Raw genomic sequence first — 27,448 nt, forward strand, 5'->3', positions numbered from 1 at the left:
TTAAGAAAGAAATTAGAAAAGCTAAAAGAAGATATGAGGTTGCTTTGGCAAGTAAGGTGAAAGTAAATCCAAAGGGTTTCTACAGCTATATTAATAGCAAAAGGATAACGAGGGATAAAATTGGTCCATTAGAGAGTCAGAGTGGACAGCTATCTGCAGAGCCAAAAGAGATGGGGGAGATATTGAACAATTTCTTTTCTTCGGTATTCACCAAGGAGAAGGATATTGAATTATGTGAGGTAAGGGAAACAAGTAGAGTAGCTATGGAAACTATGAGATTCAAAGAAGAGGAAGTACTGACACTTTTGAGAAATATAAAAGTGGATAAGTCTCCAGATCCGGACAGGATATTCCCTAGGACATTGAGGGAAGTTAGTGTAGAAATAGCAGGGGCTATGACAGAAATATTTCAAATGTCATTAGAAACGGGAATAGTACCAGAGGATTGGCGTACTGCGCATGTTGTTCCATTGTTCAAAAAGGGGTCTAAGAGTAAACCTAGCAATTATAGACCTGTTAGTTTGACGTCAGTGGTGGGCAAATTAATGGAAAGGACACTTAGAGATAATATATATAAGCATCTGGATAAACAGGGTCTGATTAGGAACAGTCAACATGGATTTGTGCCTGGAAGGTCATGCTTGACTAATCTTCTTGAATTTTTTGAAGCGGTTACTCGGGAAATTAATGAGGGTAAAGCAGTGGATGTTGTATATATGGACTTCAGTAAGGCCTTTAACAAGGTTCCTCACGGAAGGTTGGTTAAGAAGGTTCAATGGTTGGGTATTAATGGTGGAGTAGCAAGATGGATTCAACAGTGGCTGAATGGGAGATGCCAGAGAGTAATGGTGGATGGTTGTTTGTCAGGTTGGAGGCCAGTGACTAGTGGGGTGCCACAGGGATCTGTGTTGGGTCCACTGTTGTTTGTCATGTACATCAATGATCTGGATGATGGTGTGGTAAATTGGATTAGTAAGTATGCAGATGATACTAAGATAGGTGGGGTTGTGGATAATGAAGTAGATTTTCAAAGTCTACAGAGAGATTTATGCCAGTTGGAAGAGTGGGCTGAAAGATGGCAGATGGAGTTTAATGCTGATAAGTGTGAGGTGCTACATCTTGGCAGGACAAATCAAAATAGGACGTACATGGTAAATGGTAGGGAATTGAAGAATGCAGGTGAACAGAGGGATCTGGGAATAACTGTGCACAGTTCCCTGAAAGTGGAATCTCATGTAGATAGGGTGGTAAAGAAAGCTTTTGGTGTGCTGGCCTTTATAAATCAGAGCATTGAGTATAGAAGTTGGGATGTAATGTTAAAATTGTACAAGGCATTGGTGAGGCCAATTCTGGAGTATGGTGTACAATTTTGGTCGCCTAATTATAGGAAGGATGTCAACAAAATAGAGAGAGTACAGAGGAGATTTACTCGAATGTTGCCTGGGTTTCAGCAACTAAGTTACAGAGAAAGGTTGAACAAGTTAGGGCTTTATTCTTTGGAGCGCAGAAGGTTAAGGGGGGACTTGATAGAGGTCTTTAAAATGATGAGAGGGATAGACAGAGTTGACGTGGATAAGCTTTTCCCACTGAGAGTAGGGAAGATTCAAACAAGGGGGCATGACTTGAGAATTATGGGAGAAGTTTAGGGGTAACATGAGGGGGAACTTCTTTACTCAGAGAGTGGTGGCTGTGTGGAATGAGCTTCCAGTGAAGGTGGTGGAGGCAGGTTCGTTTTTATCATTTAAAAATAAATTGGATAGTTATATGGACGGGAAAGGAATGGAGGGTTATGGTCTGAGCGCAGGTATATGGGACTAGGGGAGAATGCGTGTTCGGTACGGACTAGAAGGGTCGAGATGGCCTGTTTCCGTGCTGTAATTGTTATATGGTTATATGGTTATTACCACCATGCATGCATCTATTCCATTGTCCTTCCAGATGAAAGTCTTGGGAGTAACAATCCAACTTTCAAGTGATTAAAGTGCATAATGTGGCATGTATGAGGTTTCAATAGTTGTGGGATTAATACAGGAAACTGATCTTATTCTATGGCAGAAGCAATGAGGGATTGACAGCTAATTGTGCTGCGCTCTTAACATCATAATCAGATTTTATATTTGGCCTCATGCTATAAATGAACAAATTTAATAAAGAGTGATGCAATATTTTGTTTACTGATAGATCAAACACCACCCCTTCATCAACATTCCTCATCAGTACCACCTCTTAAAAACATTGAAGACACTTAAATACTTAAAACGAAGCAGCATTTTAATGTTCAAGTAAATTAATGCACCAGTTTGATTTCCCTATTAAGAACTATTTAAACATTTTTAATATGCGAACATTTGGCCTCGATTTTTCAGAAGCTATTGAAATTCTGACAACTTTTGAAGTCTGGTAATTTATTTAATGGATATGTTCTAGTACTATCTAGAACCGGTCAATTTTTAAACAAACAGAAGAACTGATTATCTGTCTCAGCCTAGATACCTGGGGAAAACCTAATATCCGAAATGTGCTCTTTTCTGTGATGGAATGTAACACGATCTTCAAGAGTGTCTGGATTCACAATCAGAAAACTTCCATCGTTCAGGCCAACAGCGAGAGATTTCCCATCAGGAGAGAAACAGCAACATCTGCCACCTGTGATTAAGACAGCAAAGACTCTGACTTAATACCCAAGTGCTAATTGGTGTTTTATGTTAACAAATGATTTCTATTGTCTACTTTGATACACTTCAGGACATAAAGAACTGTACGAAAACAACAAAGAAGTCTAAATTATTCCAATAATATTCTTTCATCAGTAAATACAGACCACCCGTATTCATGCAGTGTCCAAGAGACAGAGTAAGGTTTCAGATTTATTTGCAGTCTCAGCTCTTCCACTGTTATATTGAAGCAAAACAAATAAAATCACATAGCTTAGCTTAGTTTAGTTTAGAGATACAACACAGAAACAGGTCCTTCGGCCCAGTGAATCCGTGCCGAACAGCGATCCCCGCACACCAACACCATCCTACAATGATAGGACAACGTACAATTTTTACTGAAGCCAATTAACTTACAAACTGTTATAGGAAAGATATTGTTACGTTTGAAAGGGTTCAGAGATGATTTACGAGGATGTTGCCAGGACTAGAGGGTCTGAGCTATAGGGAGAGGTTGAGTAGGCTGGGTCTCTATTCCTTGGAGCGCAGGAGGAAGAGGGGTGATCTTATAGATGTGTATGAAATCATAAGAGGAATAAATCGGGTAGATGCACAGAGTAGGGGAATCGAGGACCAGAGGACATAAGTTCAAGGTGAAGGGGAGAAGATTAAATAGGAATCTGAGGGGTAACTTTTTTTACACAAATGGTGGTGGGTGTATGGAACAAGCTGCCAGAGGAGGTAGTTGAGGCTGGGACTATCCTAACGTTTAAGAAACAGTTAGACAGATACATGGATATTACAGGTTTGGGGGAATATGGACCAAACGCCATCAGGTGGGACTAGTGTAGCTGGGACATGTTTGCCATGTGGGCAAGTTGAGCCAAAGGGCGTGTTTCCACACTGTTTCACTCTATGACTATAAACCTGCTCATCTTTGGAGTCAGTTGACATTCATTTCAAATGAAGCAAAATATCATACATTGTGACCTTTTAAAAGATAAGTCCTCGCAAATATGTTACTTCCCTGTTACTTTATAAAACCTGCTTATGCTCTACCCAACTTCATTCATCACTCACTAAAATTGGTTATTTTCAGCTACTTACAATACTGTATGTCTACCAGCCATGAATATGCAGTATTTGCTCAAGGTACAAATACTAATCTCTGTAAATTTACTTGTTTCTTTCCAATTTTCATTCTAGTTGGTTGCATGTTAGTTGCATTGGTGAATTAATACGAAATTTTGCATGAAGCCGTCACGGGCAAAATTTACAGCACAGAAGTTAGCCATTTAGACATTGTACTAGCTCAAAGCAGTGGCAATCCGATTAGTCCCACTCTGCCACACTCTCCCTACAGTCTTGTACCCTTTCATAAAGAAAGTAATCTTACATTTAGCTCACACAAGCATCCACACCAGGTGGCTGAATTAAAAGCTTGTTTACACTAAATGTCCCACACAAAAATAAAATCAGCACAGCAAAGATGAACTGGTAGGAATTTAGTATCAATACTTGGAACTGGTCAATTTACATGCCATAGGATCAGTCCTTGTGTACACTTGTAGTTCACCTACCTCGTGTGCCCTGACAAGGGTTAGAACTGCTTCATTCAGTCCAAAACGAATGAAGTTCCAAAACACAAACAGGAATTTGCCTGAAACACAATTCTAACCTCACAAAGGGTAACCAAATAAAAACTGGAAAAGTCTGATGAAATTCTTTATCCACAGATGCAACCTGACTTCATCAATTATCTCCGCACCAAGTTCATCATTGCTGTGCTGAGTTTTTTTTTTTGTTGATTTTGTACTTCAGCATTTTCTGTTTTTATTTCCAGTGAATGTTATCATAACCCCTTTTATAAACCAAGGCAGCAAAATTAATTTGTCAATTGCCAGTGTCACTAGATTAATAAGTTATAAGTGTAATAACATAGACTTGCATAGAAATTGTATTTTATGTTCACAGGCAGGATGCGAGTTCTGTTCACTGCACTTGCATTTACTGTCCATCTCTGTTTGCCCTCAAGAACAAGGAAAGAACCAGAGACGAAACTACACTTTGGTTATCCTCAGAAGATGCTTGTGGCTCAGGGCAAGAACATTCAGGGTATGGAAAAAGAGGGCACATTTTTAGCAAGCTCTGATTTGTGACAGGGCTGTGCTTCTCCTCAAAGTCTTGAGTTTTACTCTGATTATCTCAACAATGCTGTTCATAATAGATTCTCTTTGGATTTCAAAACCAGCGAACTATCAGATGCTTCATTCAATAGAAAGCTAGGTGTGCAATAGTATGCAATCAGCCTTAGTACAGAGAATTGATGACAGTTAAAACATTCAACAAATGGCAACATCTGGTGAAGACTAACTAACGTTCATGAACATTTCCAACTTACCCTTTCTTAGTTTACGTACAGCCAGCATACAATGGCTAGGGGAGAGATCCCAAATTCTCAGAGTTTTATCATCACTGACGGTAGCACAGATAGGTAAATGGGGATGAACAGCCAAGCCCCATACTTCACCCTCCATGTGACCCTGCCAAACAAATGTCAATGCTTATTTTATTGGTCATGTTGACCTTCCAAGGATGCAGGAAAAAAATTATTACCATGAAGCCAAGGATCAATAATATATTATGATTTCGCGAGTATAATTTCACGTTATTTAATCACAGTAATAAACATTAATTTCTTCAGCTTAATAGCTTCACTTTTTAAACTGCCACCACTGATTTCTACATCTGAAATTCTTTAAAAATATCCGACTAAAATTCCAGTCAGTTATCTATATTTTCTGCATAGTTATCAACAGATGGTGCCTGGCTACATCATTACTGCATTTTCCGCCGCATAGTCTAGCAGTCAAACCTAGCTGTGGTCGACCTGTTCAGCTCCACAAAGCATGCTTAGTGGTATTAAGCTTGGCTTGTTATTGAGCTCTTTGACTTCTAACCTCATCAGAATGAGTTTCAGCAGAAATAAACAGGATCACAGACATTAAAAAAAAATCAACTCTTCAGTCCATTGAAAACTATGATCAGTACATCCAGTATCTTCGCCATACCTACCCCTCACAATCTCCTGGTATTTTCCACTTTCAGCTCCACTGATTTGAATAGTCGAGTGTCCTTTGAATATTTATCTCCAGAACTAGTTAATACTCACTGTCTATGAGGGAATATGGTGACGCTGATGGGCTAAAACTGTGTTTATTTCAATGCGAGGAGTATTGTGGAGAAAACAGATGAACTTAGAGTCTGCATCAGTGCTTGGGACTATGATGTTGTGGCCATTGTGGAAATATGGTTGCAAGAAGGATACGACTGGCAGCTCAATGTTCTGGTGTTTTGATGTTTTAGACATGATCATGAGGGAGGGAAATAGAAGCTGAGTTACACTACTAATCAGGGAGAGTGTCACAGCAGCACTCAGAGAAGACATACTGGAGGATTTGTCCGCTGAGGCGATATGGGTACAGCATAGAAATAAGAAGGATGCAAACACTCATATGGTTCTCCAATAGCAAGCTTGAGAGAGAGGGACAGATATATAGACAGATTACCGAAAGATGCCAAAGCAACGTTTTTTTTTAGTGTGTGATTTTAATATCCCCAATGTTGACAGGGATTTGCTCAGTGCCAAAGGCTTAGACTGGGCCGAACATGTGAGGTGTATCCAAGAGGATTTCATGAATGTATGTGGATGGTCCAACCGGAGAAGGGACCTTGTCTTGTCCCTTGTGTTGGGAAATGTGCCTGGCCATGCGACTGGTGTTTCAGTGGAAGAGCATTTTGGGGATAGTAATCACAATCACATTATTTGTAAGATTGTTTTGAATAGGGAAAAGGCTGGACCTTGCAGGAAACCATTACATTGGAATAAGGCAAACTACAACTAAAATAACTTAAGAGGGTAAACGGGGAACAATTGTTATTAGATAAGTCTACATCTGACTTGTGGAAGTTGTTTAAAGACCAGTTAATTGAAGTTCAGAACCGACATGTTCCAATAAGGATGGTAAAGTCAGGGAACTTTGGATGATCAAAGAGATTGTGAATTTGGTCAGAAAGAAAAAAGGTGCATGCCCGATTTAAGAGGAGGGAATCAGACTGCCCCTTTGAGGAATATAAAGAAAGGAGGAAATAACTCAGGTGGGTGATTAGAAGGACCAAAAGGGGCCACAAAATAGCTTTAGTGAGGCAGATTAAAGAAAATCCAAATAAATTTACACCTACATAAAAACAAGAAGCTCACCAGGGAGAAGGTAGCACCACTCAATGATCAAGAAGGTAATAACTCTCTGAAAGTGGCAACACAAGTAGATAGAGTGGTAAAGAAGGCATATCCTATGCTTGCTTTCATAGTTGGGACATGATAGTCAGGAAGCCATAATGCCATATAGGACTTTGGTTAGCTTGCATATTGAGTACTGTGTGCACTTCTGGTTGCCCCATTAGAGGAAGTATGTGGAGGCTTTCGAAAAGGTGGAGTGGAGGTTTAGCAGAATGATGCCAGGATTAGGGGGTATTAGCTACAATTTCTCTGCAATTTTATTTTATCCCTCTGGAAATTATCTTTGGTCCTATATGCTTAATTTTATGAATGCTCTTGTTAACCTGTGATACTATTATTAGTGATTTGTACTTCTGTTCTCACGTTGGTGTTCTTGAAACTGTATGTGGATGGTCCAACCCGAGAAGGGAGCTGTAAACAGTTTGACAAAATTGCATTCTAAATCAAGGAGTACAATATACTTAGAAAACTGAGGAAAGGCCACAAAGGGGGTCTGTTTGTATAAACTAAAACAAGTTTTTGGTCTTATTAATAAACAATAATTAAATTACAATTTAAAATACCTGAACCAGCAAGGTTATGGGGCCACTTTTATCGATTTCTAATATTTCTCCATTCTTTGTACCCACAAGTACATGTCCATGGCCTAAGGATATGGCACGAATAGAAGGGTTGTCTTCTATTAACAGACCTATAAAAACATAAAAAATTCCAAAAAGGAAATGAATTAAACACTAACGACCAATTATTACAATATGGCCTCTATCACTATTGGGAGAAATTACCATTTGTATCATGTACGTTCTCTGGATTAGGGAATATTTTATATAAATTAACTTTACATTAACTAGGTTATTATGATGAATCAAGATGTATATAATTCAGTAGAGGGGACAGAATTATCCAACAATTCATGCTTTAAGCCCTCTGTGCATTTTGCCAACAGCACCCATTCCAACTCCATATTATTCGCATTAGTGTTTTATGCCCATGTCTTGGCTATCAAAGCCTGTTCAATTTTGACATATTTGTCAGTAATTTATGTCCTCTCAGTCTTGGATATGACTTTTGTTTAATTTCTTAGTATTTGTAGTCGTTTTGCAAGGGCTGCACCACATTCAGTGCTGTAGTCACACAGTGACCTAGATTTGGTCCCGGCCCTAACCTATGGTGCTGCCTGCGTGGAGTTTGCACATTCTTTCAGAAACTGTATGCATTTCCTCACGATGTTTCAATTCCCTCCCACATCCCGAGAGATGTGGTGGTTGGTAGGTTAATCGTCTGCTGCAATTACCCCTTATGCACGTGGGCAGCAGGAGACTCGAGAGTTATAGATGTACGAGGGAGAATATATCGCAGGGAACTAAGTGGGGAATAAGACTGATAGGAATGCGCCATTGCCAGTATAGATTCAGTGAGCCGATAAACTCTCTTTGCAGTATCTTCCACCAAGATTCTCACTTCCACGGTGCTGCGGTATTTCCTATCCGGCAATGAAAGAAACGTGTGTGGTTTTTGTGGGTGGACATGAACCGTTAACACTGCAAATCTCAATTTTGGAAATTATTTAGCACTCCTAATTTCACAGAAGGTATATTCCTCATTGATATTTTCAACTTGCATCACCTACAGGAGTATCATCTTTTATGTGTTAACCTGAGCGTGCATTGACCAAACTTTTGCCAGCTAGTTTATTTTCCGAGGTAGCCAAAACCACACCCACTCAAAAGGGTTTGATGTCATTCCTGTAATACAGTACTCCTGAAGGCACTAACACACTGCATAGGTTATGTGTCACATCTATTGTCTGTGTTCTACTCTATGCATGTATAATTCTTGATCACACTGGATGGCTTTATTTGTCTGTCCACCAATAAACCTGGATTCTTTTCCATTTATTTTGTAAATTTTTACTGTTCTCCTGTCTCATCATTTTACGTCTGAAGAAGGGTGCTGACCCAAAATGTCACCCACGTTCTCCAGAGATGCTTCCTTACCCGCAGAGTTAGTCCAGCACTTTGTCTCATCATTTTACATTTGTTATCAAATTTAATTTATCATTTAATGGCCTATTCAATTTAAATCCTTTTACATCTAATCAGTCTGCTTTGCAACTCCTCTTATATTAAAACTATCAGTGGCACAGTGATGGAGCTGGGAGAGCTGCAGCCTCATAACGCCAGAGACCCAGGTTTGATCATGACCTCAGGGGTGTCCTCTGTGGGGAGTTTGAACGTTCTCCCCATGACCCGCATGGGTTTCATTCGGGTGCTCTGGTTTCCCTTCACAGCCCAAAAGGTGTGCACGTTTGTAGGTTCATTATCCAAGCACGTAGGCAGTGGATGCGAAAGTAAGATAACATAGAACTAGTGTGAATTGGTGATGAATGGTCGGCGTGGAATCCATGCTGTATCGCCAACACCAAAACTTAGAGATCAGTATTTTAAAGAAAAAACATCAGGTTCACAAATGTAACTATATTAAATCAATGTACCTTTAGAGCCAGGGGCTAGTGCAGAACGTTTGATAACATATGTTTTCAGGTATCTGTCAAACGTGTCGTCCCAGAGTACAACAACACCATCTTTTCCACCAGTGACAAACCCCTGGAGAAAGAAGCACAAGCTACTGAAAAGATATTCGTAACAAAAACTTTTCCCTAGCATGTTTAATCGAAAATTATTCAAAGGGAGCTAATGACTTCCACAGTATATTTCTATTTGTACAGAGGTTTCCTCAGTTTAAAGACAAAGTGAAAAGGTAAGACAATCCTCTGATTCGAGTGCTATCGCCAAACATAAGCTGTTGCCTATTCATCTTATGGCACTCCCTCAAAGCACATCCAAGACAGTGGTAGATAACCAATAAAGGAAAACAATGACTCCAGCCAAGCAATAATTACTTCGGAAGAAATACTTTCTGGCTAAATGCTTTGTGAGTACCTCGGTTTAATTGCTGCTTGTAAAAAGAAATGGAAGTGGATAGGAAGAATTCCCATGTTGTACCACAACACCAGTATTGGACAGGACAGCACTGGGGATTGGTGGAGGGAATATTAAGATGCAGAAGAAGCCAGCATCAGAGTAACGCCATGGTCTCGGAGGGTTGATGGCTTTAGTAAAGTACAGAGATAAGATGAAGGATATAGCGAGTACTCACATTTGAGGATGGGGTTGTGGATGGGGGAGGTACACAGTATCACTGTACGTCAGTGAGCTGATTCAGAACGTAGAATATAGAACAGCCCTGCTCAGAGACAGGCCCCTAAGTGCTGACCATAAGGCCAAATTAAACTAATCTAATCAGCCTGCACATGATCCATATCCCTCCATCCGTGTGTGCATGACCAAATGCCTCTTAAACATCACTATCGTATCAACTTCCATCTGCTCCCTCTGGCTGTGCATTCCAGGCACCTGCCATTCTGTGTAGAAAAAAATCTTTGCACATCTCCTTTAAACTTCCCTCACTCCATGATACCTCACCTTAAAGTTATTTAACATTTGACATTTTCAACCTGGGACAAAGACTCTACCTACCCTATCTAGGCCTCTAATATATACTTTTATAAGGTTGTCCCTCAGTCTCCAATGCTCCAGAGACAACAATCCATGTTTAGTTTAGTTTAATTTAGTTTAGAGATACAGCACGGAAACAGGCCCGTCGGCCTCAGTCCGCGCTGACCAGCGATCCCCGCACATTAACACTATCCTACACACACTAAGGACAATTTACACTTATACCAAGCCAATTAACCTACAAACCTGTACATCTTTGTAGTGCGTGAGGATACCGATGTCCTCGGAGTAAACCCACGCGGTCACAGGGAGAACATATAAACTCTGCAAAGACAGCACCCATAGTCGGAATCGAACTCAGGTCTCTGGCACTGCAAGGCAGCAAATCTACTGCTGCGCCACCGTGCCACATTTGTCCAAGTTTGTACAGCCTTTTGTGATTTTTAGCTAATACTCTCCAATCCGGATAATATTGTGGTGAACTTTTCTGCACCCTCTCCAAAGACTCCATATCCACACAATACTCCAAATGTAGCCTAACTAAAGTTTTATACATTTGCAACATGACTTGCCAACGTTTATACTCAATGCCCCGATCAGTGAAGGCAAGCATGCCATATGCAACATGCAGAATAGTGGATGAGGAATAAATGTAGAAAATTATACTGTGGGTCATAATTATTATGTTTAAATAAAGGTCACACAAGCATATCTCTCACATGGAGATCTTTTTCAATTGTGCCTGGTGGATAGAGAAATATAAATGATTATGTTCAGAATTTCAAACCAAAGTTTCAATTAGGGAACAAATAATTCAGATCTTGCATTATATAAGATGGTTACTTTGAAAAATAGCAAACATAACAGACAATGACAGAAGTTTAAAGTAAAATCCCTGTTTCAATTAATTATAGCCTTAAAGTCAAAGATGTTTTATTTCTTACTTTCTCCAGCACTTGCATGCTGAAAACTGGACCATCGTGGGCTTTTACTCGCTTAATAATGAACATATCTTTCCATATACAGACATCACCGGCAGAAGTGCCTGAGAAAACCATTTCATCTGTCCAACCATATACCACACACATTATGGTTTCAGTGTTCCGCATACTTCCAAAACAGCCTTTTCTTCCTGTTAGTCCACCTCCTTAGAATAAATTAAAAACATTACACTTTTAAAGTATCTTTAACAACTGTCCCCGATGAACAATCAGAACATTAAGAAAGATACTTGTAGCTTTGAATGGTTATTGTGGAGCACTGCCTCACAATTGTGGAGCAGATACCACACAGTAAGGGTTAAAAGTTTTTTAAAGATTAAAAAAATAAAGTGTCGGAGGAACTGAGCGGGTCAGGCAGCATCTCTGGAGAGAATTGTCAGGTGATGTTTTGTGTTATGACATTTCTTTAATAAATTAATCAGTCTGAAGGAGGATCCCACCCGAAACAATATCAGTCATTCCCTCCAGAGATGCTGCCTGACCCGCTGAGTTCATCCATCACTTTGTTTTTTGCTCTAGGTTCTGGCATCTGCAGTTTCTTGTGTATCCTTTAAAGAAAAACAACTTTCTGCAGGTAAGCTTGTGCAGACATCATCACTTGGAAGTCCTTCAAGTTTGGATCAATAGTTAATAAGAAAGAGTGACAGCACCCAAGAGTAATTCACCTTCCATACAAGTTTACCTCTAAATATGCAGAACATCGGACCAGTATAGTGCCCTTTGAACATATAATCTTCCATTATAAGTTCTGAAAACATTCTTTTCATTTTTCATTGATTAAAAGTATTATTCAAGCCAGTATTTTCTTTTTGTATGGCTCTTTGCAAAACATTTAGACACATAGAAAACCATTTCTCAACCATTTAGCAAAATTGTTAAAAAAAAACAACTGGATAGCAATTTCACATGAATATGCGACGTGCTTGATAAAGCTAATGTTCATACTGTTTAGCTAGCAATATTTATGATTCAACTTTAATGTCCCCATAATATCTGCAGAAAGTATATCCCAAAAAACTTGATTCAGCAAACTTTCCATTCCTCAAATACCCTAATGTTTGAGATTAATTGAATCTGCATCAACGAGCAAAACAAATAGTATTCAAGAAACAACAAAAAAAGCATTTGTTGGTATAAAAATAATTATAATTACTGTCCTACCTGCTCGCTGCCAGAACTTGATGTGTTTTACTCCAGCTGTTACCAACTTGTCTGGTATATAGGGATTCAATTTGACAACAAAAATCTTCTCTGCACTTCCTCTAAAGAAACAGTTTTGAATTTTACTTTTGTTTCCTTACAAAAACACATTTCTAAAAAAATTGATCAGTATTTTCAATTGAAAATTTCGTATTGCACAAGAAAGAGGACACATGAAATACAAGCAGCACATTCAGTTCCTTGTACCTGATCCACCATTCAATAAGATTATTGGAGGTATTTTATTTCAGTCACTATCCCGTGCTTCGCTTCACATCCAAATTTTATTGTCTTAAACATTCTGTCACTGGTTAGTACTTTCCAAATACTCACTATTCATAGTTGAAGACACTGCAGCCAACCCATTATTGTGTTTCTATGTGAAGGGAAACTTAATCCTTTTATTTATACATTCAAACTGTTTATATTTCAGTGAGATCACCTTTAGTTTTCTAAATTCGAGAGGGTATGGGACCATCTGCTTAATCTCTCATAAACCACCCAGGGAAGGGAACAATCCAGTGAACCTATCTTCCACTCTTACTATCGCAGTGACGTCATTTCTTCGGATGGGGACTGTGTCTGAATACAATATTCCAAGTGTCGACTTACCAGGGTTTCACATAATTGCATTCAAGCCACTTCACTCTTTGAATCCTTTGCAATAAAGGCCAACAATCATTGCCTTCCTCCTTGCTTGCTTTACCCGTTTGTTCACTGATTTGTTAACAATGACACCGATATCTTTCTAAATACTAACACTTTGCAATATCTCTGCCTTTCTAATTTTTCTAGCAAAGTGGATGACTGCACATTATTTTCCATCTGCCATGTCTGCTCCCATGCTTCCATCTAAATTCTCCTAAAACATTTCTATATCCTCCTCACATCTCACCCTGCCACCGCAAGACCAAAACTTGAATATATTAAACTTGGTCCTATCATCCAGATCATTGATATTGATTCTGAACACTCGTGCTCCTAGCACCATTCCCTGTGGAACTCCATTTATCACAGCCTCGCAGACCAAAAATGACCCATATATCCCGTCTTTAAAATAATCTTCAATCTATGCCAATGTATTACCTTAAATCATATGCTCCAACTTTGTTTAATAAAGTGCCATCTTGCTGAATGACTTCAGGTAGTTCAATTCCATTACATAAACTGATTGCCTATTATTTTTGTTCCTGATTATAACAATAAAAAACTGATTAGTCAAAAGCTATTCCGCTTTCATGAATCCCAATCTGCAAAATCCAGTTTCTATCCAGTTACTATCACAATAATAGATTCCAACATTATCCCCAATTCTTGTTATTAGGCTATGTAATCTCTTCCTTGTTTTTATCCTCCCTCCTTTCTGTGGGTATTATGTTCATAAGTTGGACCATTTTAGAATATGAAATTTTGGAAGATGACAATTGGCGCATCCACTAAATCCGAAGTAACTTGGATGCAGGCCATCAACTCCTAAGAACTCATCGCCTTTCAATCCCATTAATTAATGTCAATTTATTTTGGCTGCTCATTCACCCTAGACCAGATTTTCGATAGCAAGCCAAAATATTTGTTAAACTTTTTTGCCATTTCCTTATTCCCTAACATAATTTCTCATCTCAATTTGCAAGGAATGCATTGATGTTAGTTAATCTTTTTCTTTTTACATATCTATGGAAGTTCTTACAGTCTTTGTTTGTTTCTCACTTATTTTCTCTTGTATTCTTCTATCCCTTTCCTTTTGCAGTTTTTGGTCATCCTTTGCAGATTTCTGAAATTTCCCAGTACTTCAGCTTACTGATCTTTAGCCAACATAAGCTTTTTCCACTGACCAAAGCTATCTTTAAAATTTCATGTTAGCCAAGGCTAGGCCAAATCTTTTGTTGGGATTTTATGTCTTGAAAAGGGATACATGTTTATTGTAAAACTGTATTAATTTCTTAAATGTTAGTCATTATTTGTTTATGGACATAACCTTTACAATTTACCCTACCTTATACCTCAGTGTTTGTTCTGCTTAGTTATTTACCCTAGTATCTGATTCGATTAAATTACTTTGTCTTTATTAAAAAGAAGTTCTATCATATTACAATCATTTCCCTAAAGCCCTTTAACTGCCAAATTATTAGTTAACTCATTATCACTGCACAATAGAACATACTGGAAAAGCTGATCTAGAAAACCATCTATCATACACAGCACAAAGTCATTGTCTACAGTATTATTACTTAATCTACTTCTTGAATGGCAAACACAGAAACTTCCACAATTCTCCTATTACCCTCTGCCAGAGAAGTTATCATTACCCATTCAGCACCATTACCTTGTCTTTTTTTTTAAAATTTAGTACGTTTCCCCTCAACAAAATCTTTTGTTCAGTTTAATGATTTTGTTATGGCCTTAGTTCTTTAATTCACTAGAACACGAGTCCCAGTATGATTTAACTCCAGCAGACCCATTGGAAGAGCTTCCCCTTCACTGCAGATGACAATGTCTCATAAATCACAAATTTCTCCCATACAAGTATTACATTCATTTATCTAACAGATTATATTGTAACCATATTGCATCTGTATAAATATTTGGTCATATCTACATGTACTGTAGTTGTGCACGAAAAACTACAGCACGATGATTGACACAAAATGGAGTAACTCACTAGAGAAAATCACTAAGTGACATTTTGGGTCGGGAGGAAACATCATCACTTATCCATTTTTTCCAGAGATGCTTCCTGACCCACTAAGTTACTCCAGTATTTTGTCTCTCTTTGGTATAAACCAGCATCTGCAGTTCATTTTTATTATATTTAAACTAAAGCATGACCTCGGCTACTAAGAGCTAACTACACTTCAATTTATTTCCTTTAGAAGTTTACTGGCAAATTTGAAGCAAATACAAATTAATGCCAAAATAGAAACATTCTGAGAAAAATCAATTTTTAAGACTTAACCCATTCATGAAAAGAAATTAAACAATGTATTAAGAAACATCTTAAAACTAAGTTTTCAAACAAATATTTGAATTGAAAAAAAAGAATTAAATTACTCCTGGAAAATAGTACATCAAAATAACATGATAAAACATTTCATGCCATGTGATAGGATTTAACATTATATAAACTGAAAGCGAGAATGAATTTAATAATTTAATATTATAATTATCAAATACAATTACAACTAAATTAAATTTATTTCCATGTTTAGCCCAAGAAAATATGTACTATGAGGTTACAACTGGTGAGCCCAGCGACTACCTGTAGAAGATCCTGCAGTAATTAATATATTTAAATGCCTACCTTACTGAAGAAAGCTTTTCTCCTTTTTTCCAATCCCAGAGAACTATCGTGTGATTTTCATCCAGCCCTACTGATGCCAGACGTTTTCCATCGGCTGGAACATATATATTTATATATATATTAGTTTGTAAAAATCTACGCCGCACATCATATTTGTATAATTAATCCCACAGAAACGTATGGGCCCGTGAAAGCCAAGATGAAACAGACACACACCGCGATGAACAGGAAGGTTGGCGCTGTAAAAAGACGGCTAAAGCACAGTGTACGGTAAGTCCTTTAAAAGAGGGGGAGAATGGGGGAGAAGGAGTGGAGATAACTTTTAAGATGCCAGAGATACACGACTGTGAAGCTCGGCAGACATTTAACATTACCGGTCAGTTATCCTTGGTTCTGAAAACTACTGCTTACCTTTTTATTCCCCAATGAGCCAATGAAATTCACCGTTCAGCACTGGCTACAACCTACGAGAACCTCTGAGAACCTTCAACCTCCTGGCAAGCCATTAGGACCTCCTGGCGACCCACCTACGGCTCGTGAATTCTCGCTACACTCCATGGCAGCTTCATTCTAGTCGCCGCTAATTTTTCAAAATGTTGAAAAATTTACGGTGACCATAATGCGGCCGCGACTAGTTCCCAGAATGCGGGAACTCCTCACGACCATGAAGGCGACTCCCCGGCATCCACCTGCGAACATGTGGCGACCATCTGGCGACTGCATTGCCTCCTGCAGTCGCCTAAAAAGTCGCCTAAGTGGGACAGGCCCATAAAATTCATAGTTCATAACATTCTGGAAAGTACCAAGATTTACCCATTTGAAATCCCTGGTCCTTCAAGTGTGCAAAATATGGGCCTCTAGTAAGCAACAGGAACTTCTATGGAATTTGAATTGTTTTAGTTGCTCTACATGAATTACAAAGCCTACCACTATACCTCAGCACACGTGACTATAATAAACCTAAACCTTATCCACAGGAACAAGGATTCTGAATCTCATTTTAAAGTTTCATTTCAATAGTTCGGCTCTCCCTCGGTATCAGAGTTCACTGAATTGTTTAGAATGTATCATTTAGAAGCAGGAAATAGACCATTTAGATAATCCAAGTGTAACTGTGTTTATTTGCCCTGTGAGCTGTAGTACTAATCCCACATGGTTATTCTTTCCCCAATAAGCCATATTCACATTTCCGCTAACTATTCTTTTCTTAAACACTGACAAGAACTCAACTCGTTTAATCCAAAGCCTGTGTATTTGCAAAATTACTCTGAATTCCTCAAGTTTAGATTTACCTTTGTTTCTCTTTACTAAGAGTAAAGAACACTTATTTGTCAAATGCACCAGACATGAAAGGAACATTGAAAAATTTCCTTGCTGCAGCTTTACAGGCACATTAAATGTAAGAACAAAAATAAATATACAATAAATCATCACTTATTCTAAGTAAACCAAACCATTATAGTGCAAAAATCAAAGTATGTAGAGCAACCAAAACAATTCAAATTCCATAGTAGTTTAGTGCTGAGATAGGGTTGAGGTGAGGGTTGTACAATAACGTGATAGTTGATGGAAAGAATTGTTCCTGAACATGGAAGTAACAGATCTCAGGCCAGAGTGGTGTGGGTCTTGGATGATATTGGCTGCCTTCGTGAGGCAGCTCTTCTTTACATTCCTTAGATGGTGGGGTGGTCAGTACAGGTAGCTGTGATGGACCAGACATTGTCCACCACTTTCATTCTTGAGTGTTCAAATTTTCAGATGAGGGTGTGATGTCATCAGTCTGTGCTCTCCCTGTACACAACTGTGCAGCTGGTAGAGTTGCAGGTTTAAACCCAAACTCTAGTGTTGACTTAATGGTGTTTGCACATTCTCCCTGTGAGCGTATGCATTTCCTATGGGTGCTCCGGTTTTCTCCGATATGCCAAAGACATGCGGGCTTGTAGGTTAATTGGCTTTGATAAATTGCCCCTTATGTATGGGGAGTAGATGAGAAAGTGGGATAACATAGAACTTGTGAACAGGTGATCATTGGCCAGCATGGACGGTGGCCTGGAGGGCCTGTTTCTGTGCTGTATCTTTGAACTGATACTAAACTAAAGTGCAATAGGGTATTGGGTGACAAGCAGTGTCTCCTCAAACTTCTGATGATGTAAAGGCATTGGACCTCTCTTTATGATTGCAGCTACATGCTGGACCCGGGATAGATCAGATGTGCATCTATCCTAGGTGCAGGATACCTAGTTTAGGAACTCAAAGCTGTTGGCTCTCCACCATCATCCTGTTGAAGACCACAGATACATGCACCCTTGGCTTTCCCTTCCCGGTCAACAACCAGCTCCTTGGTCCTGCTAACATTAAGAGCTAAGTTGTTCTAGCTCTGCTCAACCTGATTATTAACCTCCCTCCTGTACTCTGACTTATCGTTTCCTGTTATTTGTCCAAAGATGGAGGTATCGTCAGCAAAATTAAAGCTGCAGTTGGAGTTGTGTCTGGCTACATGGTTGTGGGTACATGGCAGATAGTGGAGCAGGGGGCTGAGCATGCTGCCCTTGTGCTGACGGTCAATGAGGAGTTGGTCCCACCAATTCATCGAGACTTAGGTCTGCCAATGAGGAAGTCAAGGATCCAGTTGCATACAGATCCTCGAGTAAGCAGACAGCCAGTTCCCAGAGTTTGACGATGAATTTGGAAGCGATGATGGCGTTGAATACCAAGTTGTAGCATCTGTTCCTATTGACCAAGAGGTCCAGTGCAAAGTAGAGAGCCAGCAAGATCACATCCAGTGTCGATCTGTTGTGGCAAATTGAAGTGGGTCTGTCATTACTGAGGCAGAGTTGATTTACCCCACAACCAGCCACCCAAAGTCCTGCTTTCCAATGGGCCTGAATGCATTGAGGCATGTAATCTTGTATTATGGATGTCCTTTTAAAGCAGGTGTGCATCTTGGAACAGTGCAAGTTTGAAAATGTCTGCAAAAACTTCAGCCTGTCGATCTGTGCAGGCTCTGACAACATGGCTAAAAGCACCATCAGGGCCGGACACTTTCCAAAGGTTCACTCTCGAGAAAGAGTGTCCGCCTGAGTCTCCAGGTAAACAAGGAAGCGTTTAATGAAGGCGTCGATCCGGCGTGGAATGAAGCAAAGTGGGGGTCCATTGCAGGTCTGGGTGAGTGAGGCCCAGAGCTGCAGGAGAGTCAGAGCGTGGGCTTGCTGGTGCCAGGTCATATAGCCAGAGAGCAGGAGCAATCACAGAGGGGGAGAAGTGAGCGGTGTCAGTCTACTGTCTGCTGCTTCCCCTCAGAATTTCAAAATCTCTATCAAACATTTACATTAAAAGCAAGTCTTCAAACACATAGGACTGTGATAAGTGCTAAAAAAAATGCCATGGTCTGTAAAATGTAACAAAGTTATAATTACATGTCAATGCATAATTTCAGAAATTAATATGACATAATCTTCAACTAATTGTTCCTGTCAGCAATAAATGATCATTAGTGAGTGCTAATAAACTAGGTATTGTGCTGTGTGGCTAATTATCCATTCGTAAAATTGGGACAGAAACTACCAATTATTCATCAAAGGTACGCAGCATTGATGTGCCTCAATTGTTTGAGACCTATATCCAACTGTTGAGGTCAGTGAAATGGAGAACAGCTGTAAGAGTTTGAACCCAGAAAAGCAATAATGAGAGCAGCCACCAAAATTAACAAGTGTTGAAGAGAAACTTGAGTTCACAGTTCTGTACGTAGAACAGAAATACAGCAGGTCCCAGGGTATGTTCTTGGTTTGCAATTTAAAACCTGGAGAGCGGTCTGGGAAAATACCTGCTTCCACCTCCACAATCTGGGCATCATTGACTCATTTTTCATAACATACAAAGCTTTTCCACAATCTTCCCATCATCAAGATACTTATCTATATCCACAGACAAAACTATTCTTAATGTATATCAATAAAAATGGAAATGAATGTAATTTTTCTCAATTTAACACCTATATGAATGAGTGGGATTGTGAGTTGTGAGAACAGAAAGTGACTTCAAAGTGATTTAGGCATGTCTACGAGTGGGCGTTGAACAAGTGGGAGACAACAGATGCAGTATGATGTGGACAAATGTGAAGTTATCCACTTCAGTAAGAAAAAGCAGAAAGGCAGATTATTTAAACGGTGTGTTTGTGACGTGGTGGAAAGACCTTTCTGTCTTTGTACACCGGTCACTGAAATCAAACATACACAGGGGGCAAACATTTAGAATGTTTCATGCTACATTGACTTGCACTGTAAGTGGTTTCGAATATAGGAGTGGCTTATTAATTGGGCATACCTGGAGTATCGTCTTTTTTTGAGAAAGATTATACTTACTCCAGACACTTACTACTGTAGACAAATGAAAGGGGATCTCAGTGAAACATACAAATTTCAGAGAGGGTGAGACAGAGTGTATGCAGGAGGTAATTTCCTTGAGGGATGATCATACAAGGGTGCCGGCACGATTTCCAGAACTAGGCTGGGGAAAAATGTCTTCACTCAGGTGGTGAATCTGTGGGTGGTGACAGGGACCAAGTCAGTGAGCAAGGATTTATAGACAAAGGTATCAAGGGGAGAGAGCGAGAGCGAGAGAGCGATAGCGATAGCGAGAGCAAGAGCGAACAAGCCACAATCATGTTGAATTGCAGAGCAGTTATGAGGGGTGAATGGTCGACTCCCATTTCTAGTTTGTTTCTCACATGGGAACACCACCACCTGCAGGTTCCTCTTCAAGTTGCACACCATGCTGATCTGGAAACATGTCACTGGTCCTTCATGTTTAGTATGGCACAATGGCGCAGTGGTCGAGTTGCTTTCTTTCAGTGCCAGAGACCTGGGATCGATCCTGACAATGGGTGCTGTCTGTACAGAGTTTGCACGTTCTCCACTTGACCGCGTAGGTTTTCCCCGGGTGCTCCGGTTTTCTCCCACATTCCAAAGACATACAGGTTTGTAGGTTAATTGGCTGGTAATGATTGTAAATTGTTCCTAGTGTGTAGGATAGTGCTAGTGTATGGGGATCACTGTTCGGCATGGACTTGGGCAGATTGAAGGGACTGTATCTTTAAACTAAACTAAATCACTGGGTCCAAACCCTGCATCTCCCTCTCATCAACAGCATCTCCCTCACTAACAACACTAACAGCTCCCTCACCTACACCAGGAAGGCACAGAAATTCAAACTATTGGATCCCCACCACCTCCTTAAGGGAAATTAGGGATGAACAATAATTCCAACAAATTAATAAATAATTGATATAACTGCCCTTTTCAACTTTGTCTCCACTTGCATATTACTGACATTTTTACAGTGAATTTGTTACCTCCAGATTCTACCATGCTTGCATTTCCTGGCCATGGGAGTGCAAAAGATGATTACATTTGGCAAACGAATAGAAGGAATTAATCAGATCACACTTAAAGGTTGTTTTCAATGTAGTGGATTAATTTTCCTACGAAATGGAGCATTGATACAGCAATGCCGTTAACCTTACCTGAAAAATCAACAGCACAAACCCCAAACTGATGATGTCCTTTCAATATTGACAGTGGCTTCAATACCTCCACATCCCAGATATGAATTGCAGAATCACGGCTCACCTAAACAAACAATTTACCATCATTATTTTCAGATAAGCAAAGAATATAAAATTTGACTTTTACTCTGGAAAACAGCATTGTTTAGTTAACTAAACTGAGAACATAGGATGCACATTGGTTCAGTTGCCTATTCAAAGGAAATACTGCAATGATACCATGACGTTATTCTTGATCTGTTCAGAGTTGGCAGTTTGACTCCTAAATATAAAGAAACAATTATCTCGCTGTTCTCCCCGCAAAGTGCAACTATTGTTGGCTGAAATGTTTTTTAGTCTCCTCCGCCAGACAACCATATAACCCCAAAGTCTTAAAGCTGACTATTCAAACATGAGGTGCATCACAGACCAGCGCTGTCCATTCACATCCTTCAGACGTCATAGCAGAAACTCCATTTCCACCACTCCTTGATATACACAAAGACTAAATGTGTGTTCAAGAAGGAACTGCAGATGCTGGAAGATCGAAGGTACACAAAAATGCTGGAGAAACTCAGCGGGTGCAGCAGCATCTATGGAGCGAAGGAAATAGGCGACGTTTCGGGCCGAAACCCTTCTTCAGACTGATGGGGGGTGGGGGGGAGAAGGAAGGAAAAAGTTAGGAGGAGGAGCCCGAGGGCGGGGGGATGGGAGGAGACAGGTCGAGGGTTAAGGAAGGGGAGGAGACAGCAAGGGCTAGCAAAACTGGGAGAATTTAACGTTCATGCCATCCGGACGCAAGCAACCCAGGCGGAATATGAGGTGCTGTTCCTCCAATTTCCGGTGTTGCTCACTCTGTGGTCAGTTCAGTAATTCACTACAAAATGCAAACCTTATTCACTAAGATGCTGTTACATTTATCTTTAATTATTGAAAGACTTAATAGAAATTCAAATGTAATCTCAGAGGAAAGACTCATTGAAGATGTATTGTAAATGCGTAACTACAAAAAGAATTTTACAATGTAAAGCAAACTGGGATTTATTTCACAATTATGTTCACAATTATTTACGTGATTGACAACTGAAAATGAAATAATATTCTGTCAGACAACATGTACAATAACAGGAATGCTGATGAAATTGAAGAAAACGAAGTATGACAATTTTATTAGCACAGATCATAAGTAACTTTAACAGAGCAATAACCCATAAATAAATATTTTTATTTCAGGTGCGTTGAGTGAAGTGATTACAGTGCTGTAATCCTTCTGCTCAGGTTGTCCATAAAAATGCAGATTACACAGACTTCAAAAATCAGATTGAGAAAAATTGCTGTATCCAATTTAGACTCTTCCCCCCCCCCCCCCCCCCCCCCCATTAGATGGAAAGAACTGCCACATTAACATTTTGCATTTGAAGTTTGATGCAATGCTAACTTTAAAAATGACAGTGACAAAAACCATTGCGGAGTGGATGAAATACATCTCTCAACAGATTTTTAAAAAATTTTTTATTTTTTTATTTTTTTATTTTTTTTTAATTTGTTTATTTTATTAGAAGTTAATACAGTACAAAACAATACAGTGGCACCTAATTTTAGGTGCCAACTATGTCAAAAACGTGAAGTGTGTATATAAAAAAATAAAAAAATAAAATAAAAAAGAAAAAGTGGAAAGTAGAAATAGAAGAGAAGGCCCCTTAAAAGAGAATTTTTCAAATCTATATTCGGAGATGTAGATCTATCCACGTCATGAACTGAAATCAGCAATCCTTATGGTACCGCCGCATCACATGATTCCAAAAAGTCGATGAAAGGAGACCAACTCCTTTAGAATTGGTCATATTTATCTATTAGTCGGAGTCTCATTTCTTCAAGGCGTGCTATGTCCATCATATTCCTAATCCACATTTTAACAGTTGGTATGGTTGTATTTTTCCAAAATTTGAGAATCAATTTCTTTCCAATTATTAACCCATAATTAAAAAAAACATTTTGGTCTTTATTTAAATTGGTATCTTCTCCTATTATTCCAAATATAATCCATTCCATTTTGGGTTCTATTCTTGACTTGAAGAGCTTTGTAAATATATCAAATATATCACTCCAAAATTTATTCAACTTTGTACATCCTATAAATGAATGTGTTATATTAGCGTTTTGAAACAAACATTTATCGCATCTGGGGGAGACGTTTGGATAAAATTTATTCAACCTCGTTTTTGAATAATACAGTCTATGTAATAATTTGAATTGAATTAAATTATGTCTTGCATTAATAGAACAGTTATGTGTATTCATCAAATACTTTTCCCATCTATCCTTCGAGATCTTTATCATTAGCTCCTGTTCCCAATCTTCCCTTAGTGCTTCTGTTGAGGGTGATTCTCTATATAATATATTATTATAAAAGTATGATATTAATTTTTGTGAATTAGCCTTAATATTCATTGCTTCTTCTAAAGGGTCTAAAAATATAGTTTGAAATCTATGTGTATATTTCTTCATAGTCACATACCTGTATATATTTAAAATATTGATTATCCTTCAATTTTAATTTTAATTTTAATTGTTGAAATGATAACAGTTTGCCCAATTCATACATATCCCCTACTTTCCTAATCCCCAGTCTATCCCCAGTCTATCCCAGACTTCAAAAATCAGATTGAGAAAAATTGCTGTATCCAATTTAGACTCTTCCCCCCCCCCCCCATCCCATTAGATGGAAAGAACTGCCACATTAACATTTTGCATTTGAAGTTTGATGCAATGCTAACTTTAAAAATGACAGTGACAAAAACCATTGCGGAGTGGATGAAATGCATCTCTCAACAGATTTAATGTGACTGGTAGGAATAGAGTATAATAGAATAGAATAACGTTTATTGTCATTTGAACCTAAGTTCAAACGAAATTATGTTTCTGCAGTCAAGAAAAAAAACCTACACAATTAACACAATTTGCATAAACATCCATCACAGTGAATCTCCAAACACCTCCTCACTGTGATGGAAGGCAAAGTCTTGCCTCTCCCCTGTTCTTTATTCTTCTCCCGATGTTAAAGCCTCCGGCGGGCGATGGTAAGTCCCGCGGCCGTTAATGCCGCGCCGGGCGATGTAAGGCCCCGCTCCGGGTCGTTTTTAACTCCGCGACTCGGGCAGGAGAAGTTGCCATTGTGGGAGCTCCGAAAAGCAGTCTCCCACCAGGGACCCGCGAGCTCCTGACGTTACCGTCCACAGGGCCTGCATCCGGAGCCTCCGAAGCTCCAAAGTCAGGTCGCAGCCGCGCGCCACCACAACTCCCCGCACTCTGAAGTCGGCCAGCACCGCGATGGTGAGTCCGCAGGCTCTACGACTGGAGCCCCAGGTCAATTCCGGTTGGAGGCCGCTCCACGGTGCTAGGCCCAAACGACAACGGAAACCCGACAGGGAAGGGTCGGGTGCCCGTACAAGGAAGAGATTTAAAAGTTTCCGCCACCGCATATACACAGCTAAAAATAATATATAAACTACAACCAAAACATGCACTTAACAGTACAAAAGAAAAAAAGACAGACGGACTGCAGAGGCCACTGCCGTGAGGCGCTGCCGTGAGGCGCTGCCACTTTCACACTAAAAAGCCCCTGTCCCATTTAGGCCATTTTTTGGCGATTACAGGTGACTAGGCTGTTTTCACATGGTGATGTGTATTTGGTGCTTGGAACGGACCTTAAATAATAGTTGGACACGGGAGTAAACTAACAAGCTACTTTATTTCAGGACGCCACCCAGAGTCTCTTCTGCGCATGCGTACGATTGCGCAAGACATCACATATGTTAATTATATTTCATACATAACACTCCTCCCCCTTTAACTTGGAGGCAGGTAACACCATTTCTATTTCATACACCACACATGGTCGCGGGGTGACACCTGAATGGTCGTGAGTAGTCTCCTCAAGTCGCCAAAAGAGTCGTAACGTTTTTCTGGTCGTCGCTGGATTGTGAAATGTTCAAAACATTTTGCCGACTGTAGGCTTGACGTAGCTTGTTTTCTCCTGTCGTAGGTGCTGTCGTAGGTTGTTGCCAGGATGACGTAGGTTGTTGACTGGTGAATTCCATTGGCGACTACCTACGTCAACCTACGTCAACCAGTGACAGGTACCGGTGACTGAATTGTCTTCAGTTGTTGCCGACAGTGTCGTTGCTTGTCGTAGCTTGTCGCGGGTGGATGTCCTAATGGGTCGCCGTTTGTCGGTAGCTTGCGGAAGCTTGCCGATGACTAGCTTGTTGTACACATTGTCATGGGGGGAGTCCAGTCGCCGCTTTTTCAGCGACCTGCTACGACTAGGACAGTCGCTGGCAGTCGCCGAAAAAAATCACCTAAGTGGGGCAGGCCCTTTAAAGAAGATCGATTCAGTATTTGATTTGCAAGAGATGTAAGGTAAGGTTTGCATAAACTGAAATATAGACAGGTAGCCTCATTAATCTAGGAACATATTTCATGGGGGCACAAATCAAAATACTGCATATCATGTAAAATGGGAATACAAATCGAACATTTTGGAATTATTCAGCAGGGCAGATAGCAACAGATCTTCCTTAAGAATTTGTTTTAATGTTTCAATGAAACTGATGTACATGTATATTTTTGACCAGAGTTGCCCAGTTAGCAATCAGATATGCACACTTGGGAAACTCTGTTCCAATTTCTGCAGCACAAAACCATGAAGTCCTGCAAATGTAACAATCCAATAGATCCAAATAATGAATACAATGATAAACTGTGTAGTTTCAATTAACAACCAACTCATTTTAATTGTTGATGATATAGGTGGAGGAATTCATATTCCACCGTGCTGTCCTCAGATAATCAAATAATGTCACCATGCAGATAATCAAATAAGCATACCGTACCTGGCCTGTTGATATATAATCCCTTAAAGGATGAATTGCTAGACAGACAATGTCATCGTCATGGCCAAGGTAGAATCGCTGCATATTCTGCTGATGATTATACACTATTCCTACTGCTGCAACATGGTAAACAATTTCTCCATTTTTAGTGTAAAATAGATTATTCCTGCAATCATAGCCCCTGTAACTGAAGAGGTTAAAAAAGGTTATATAGCAATTATAATCCCAGACAGGTTTCTCCAGTCCAACAACAACCATTCACATGAGAGGGGACTGTAGGCATCTAAGCACTCCAGCAGCACACAGAAACCTACTACAACCTAGTCCAACCATCAATTTGTTTGGCTTATTAAGTGAAAAACTGTGCCACATGCATTCTATAAACAAAATGATTTTTAAACTAAAAAAGCTTCCAAAAGGACGTCCTACCCATGAATAAAATGCAAGCGCAAGCTGCTGTCGGGAGCTTTTTCTCGTTTCTTTGCAGTCGCTGCTTGACGCTTTTCTTTACATTTCTCCTTAAGTTGAGGTAGGTCTTCCTTATAAATCTGTTGCAGGAAGACAGGGTTAGGAGCATCAAAAAGAAACAAAACAACACGCGCAGGTTAAAGTGATACAATTAAAAAGTTATTTAGAGTGCTGGTCTTTGCCTGGAGGAATTGGAGAAAATATTGACATCCAAGATTTTCCCTCTTCTTTGTTGATGTAAATGCTGAAAAGCAGGACCTCCAGAGTGGTTATCTCCGGTTTGCTTCCAGTTCCTCGTGCTGGCGAGAGCAGGAACAGGAAAATACAGGACCTGAATGTGTGGCTGAGGAACTGGTGCAGGGGGCAGGGATTTAGATTCTTAGACCACTGGGATCTGTTTTGGAGTAAGGGGGAACTGTACAAAAGGGACGGATTACAGCTTAACAGGTGGGGGATCAGCATTCTGGCAGGCAGGTTTGCCACTGCTACACGGGTGGTTTTAAACTAAATAAGAGTGAGGGGGGGGGGGGGGGTGTCAAATGGGATAGACAAGGACGGAGTTAAAGGGAAAG

General features: G+C 39.7%; 1 protein-coding gene across 5 annotated transcripts in view; it reads right to left on the reverse strand.

Annotated features, from left to right (window-relative positions):
- Nucleotides 1-27,448, reverse strand: part of eml5 (EMAP like 5) — a 138,443-nt gene that overhangs the window by 37,868 nt on the left and 73,127 nt on the right. For all 5 annotated transcript variants that reach the window (XM_033027389.1, XM_033027388.1, XM_033027385.1 and 2 more), the window contains exons 13-22: nucleotides 26,838-26,956; nucleotides 26,409-26,595; nucleotides 21,493-21,598; nucleotides 15,972-16,065; nucleotides 12,635-12,735; nucleotides 11,417-11,619; nucleotides 9,449-9,560; nucleotides 7,518-7,645; nucleotides 5,056-5,197; nucleotides 2,494-2,646 (exon numbers count right to left, since the gene is read on the reverse strand). In XM_033027389.1, coding sequence (XP_032883280.1) covers nucleotides 2,494-2,646; nucleotides 5,056-5,197; nucleotides 7,518-7,645; nucleotides 9,449-9,560; nucleotides 11,417-11,619; nucleotides 12,635-12,735; nucleotides 15,972-16,065; nucleotides 21,493-21,598; nucleotides 26,409-26,595; nucleotides 26,838-26,956 — 1,345 coding nt within the window. The remainder of the gene's footprint in view (nucleotides 1-2,493; nucleotides 2,647-5,055; nucleotides 5,198-7,517; nucleotides 7,646-9,448; nucleotides 9,561-11,416; nucleotides 11,620-12,634; nucleotides 12,736-15,971; nucleotides 16,066-21,492; nucleotides 21,599-26,408; nucleotides 26,596-26,837; nucleotides 26,957-27,448) is intronic.

The sequence above is a fragment of the Amblyraja radiata genome, chromosome 9 (assembly GCF_010909765.2).
Source record: "Amblyraja radiata isolate CabotCenter1 chromosome 9, sAmbRad1.1.pri, whole genome shotgun sequence".
Lineage (NCBI taxonomy): Eukaryota > Metazoa > Chordata > Chondrichthyes > Rajiformes > Rajidae > Amblyraja > Amblyraja radiata.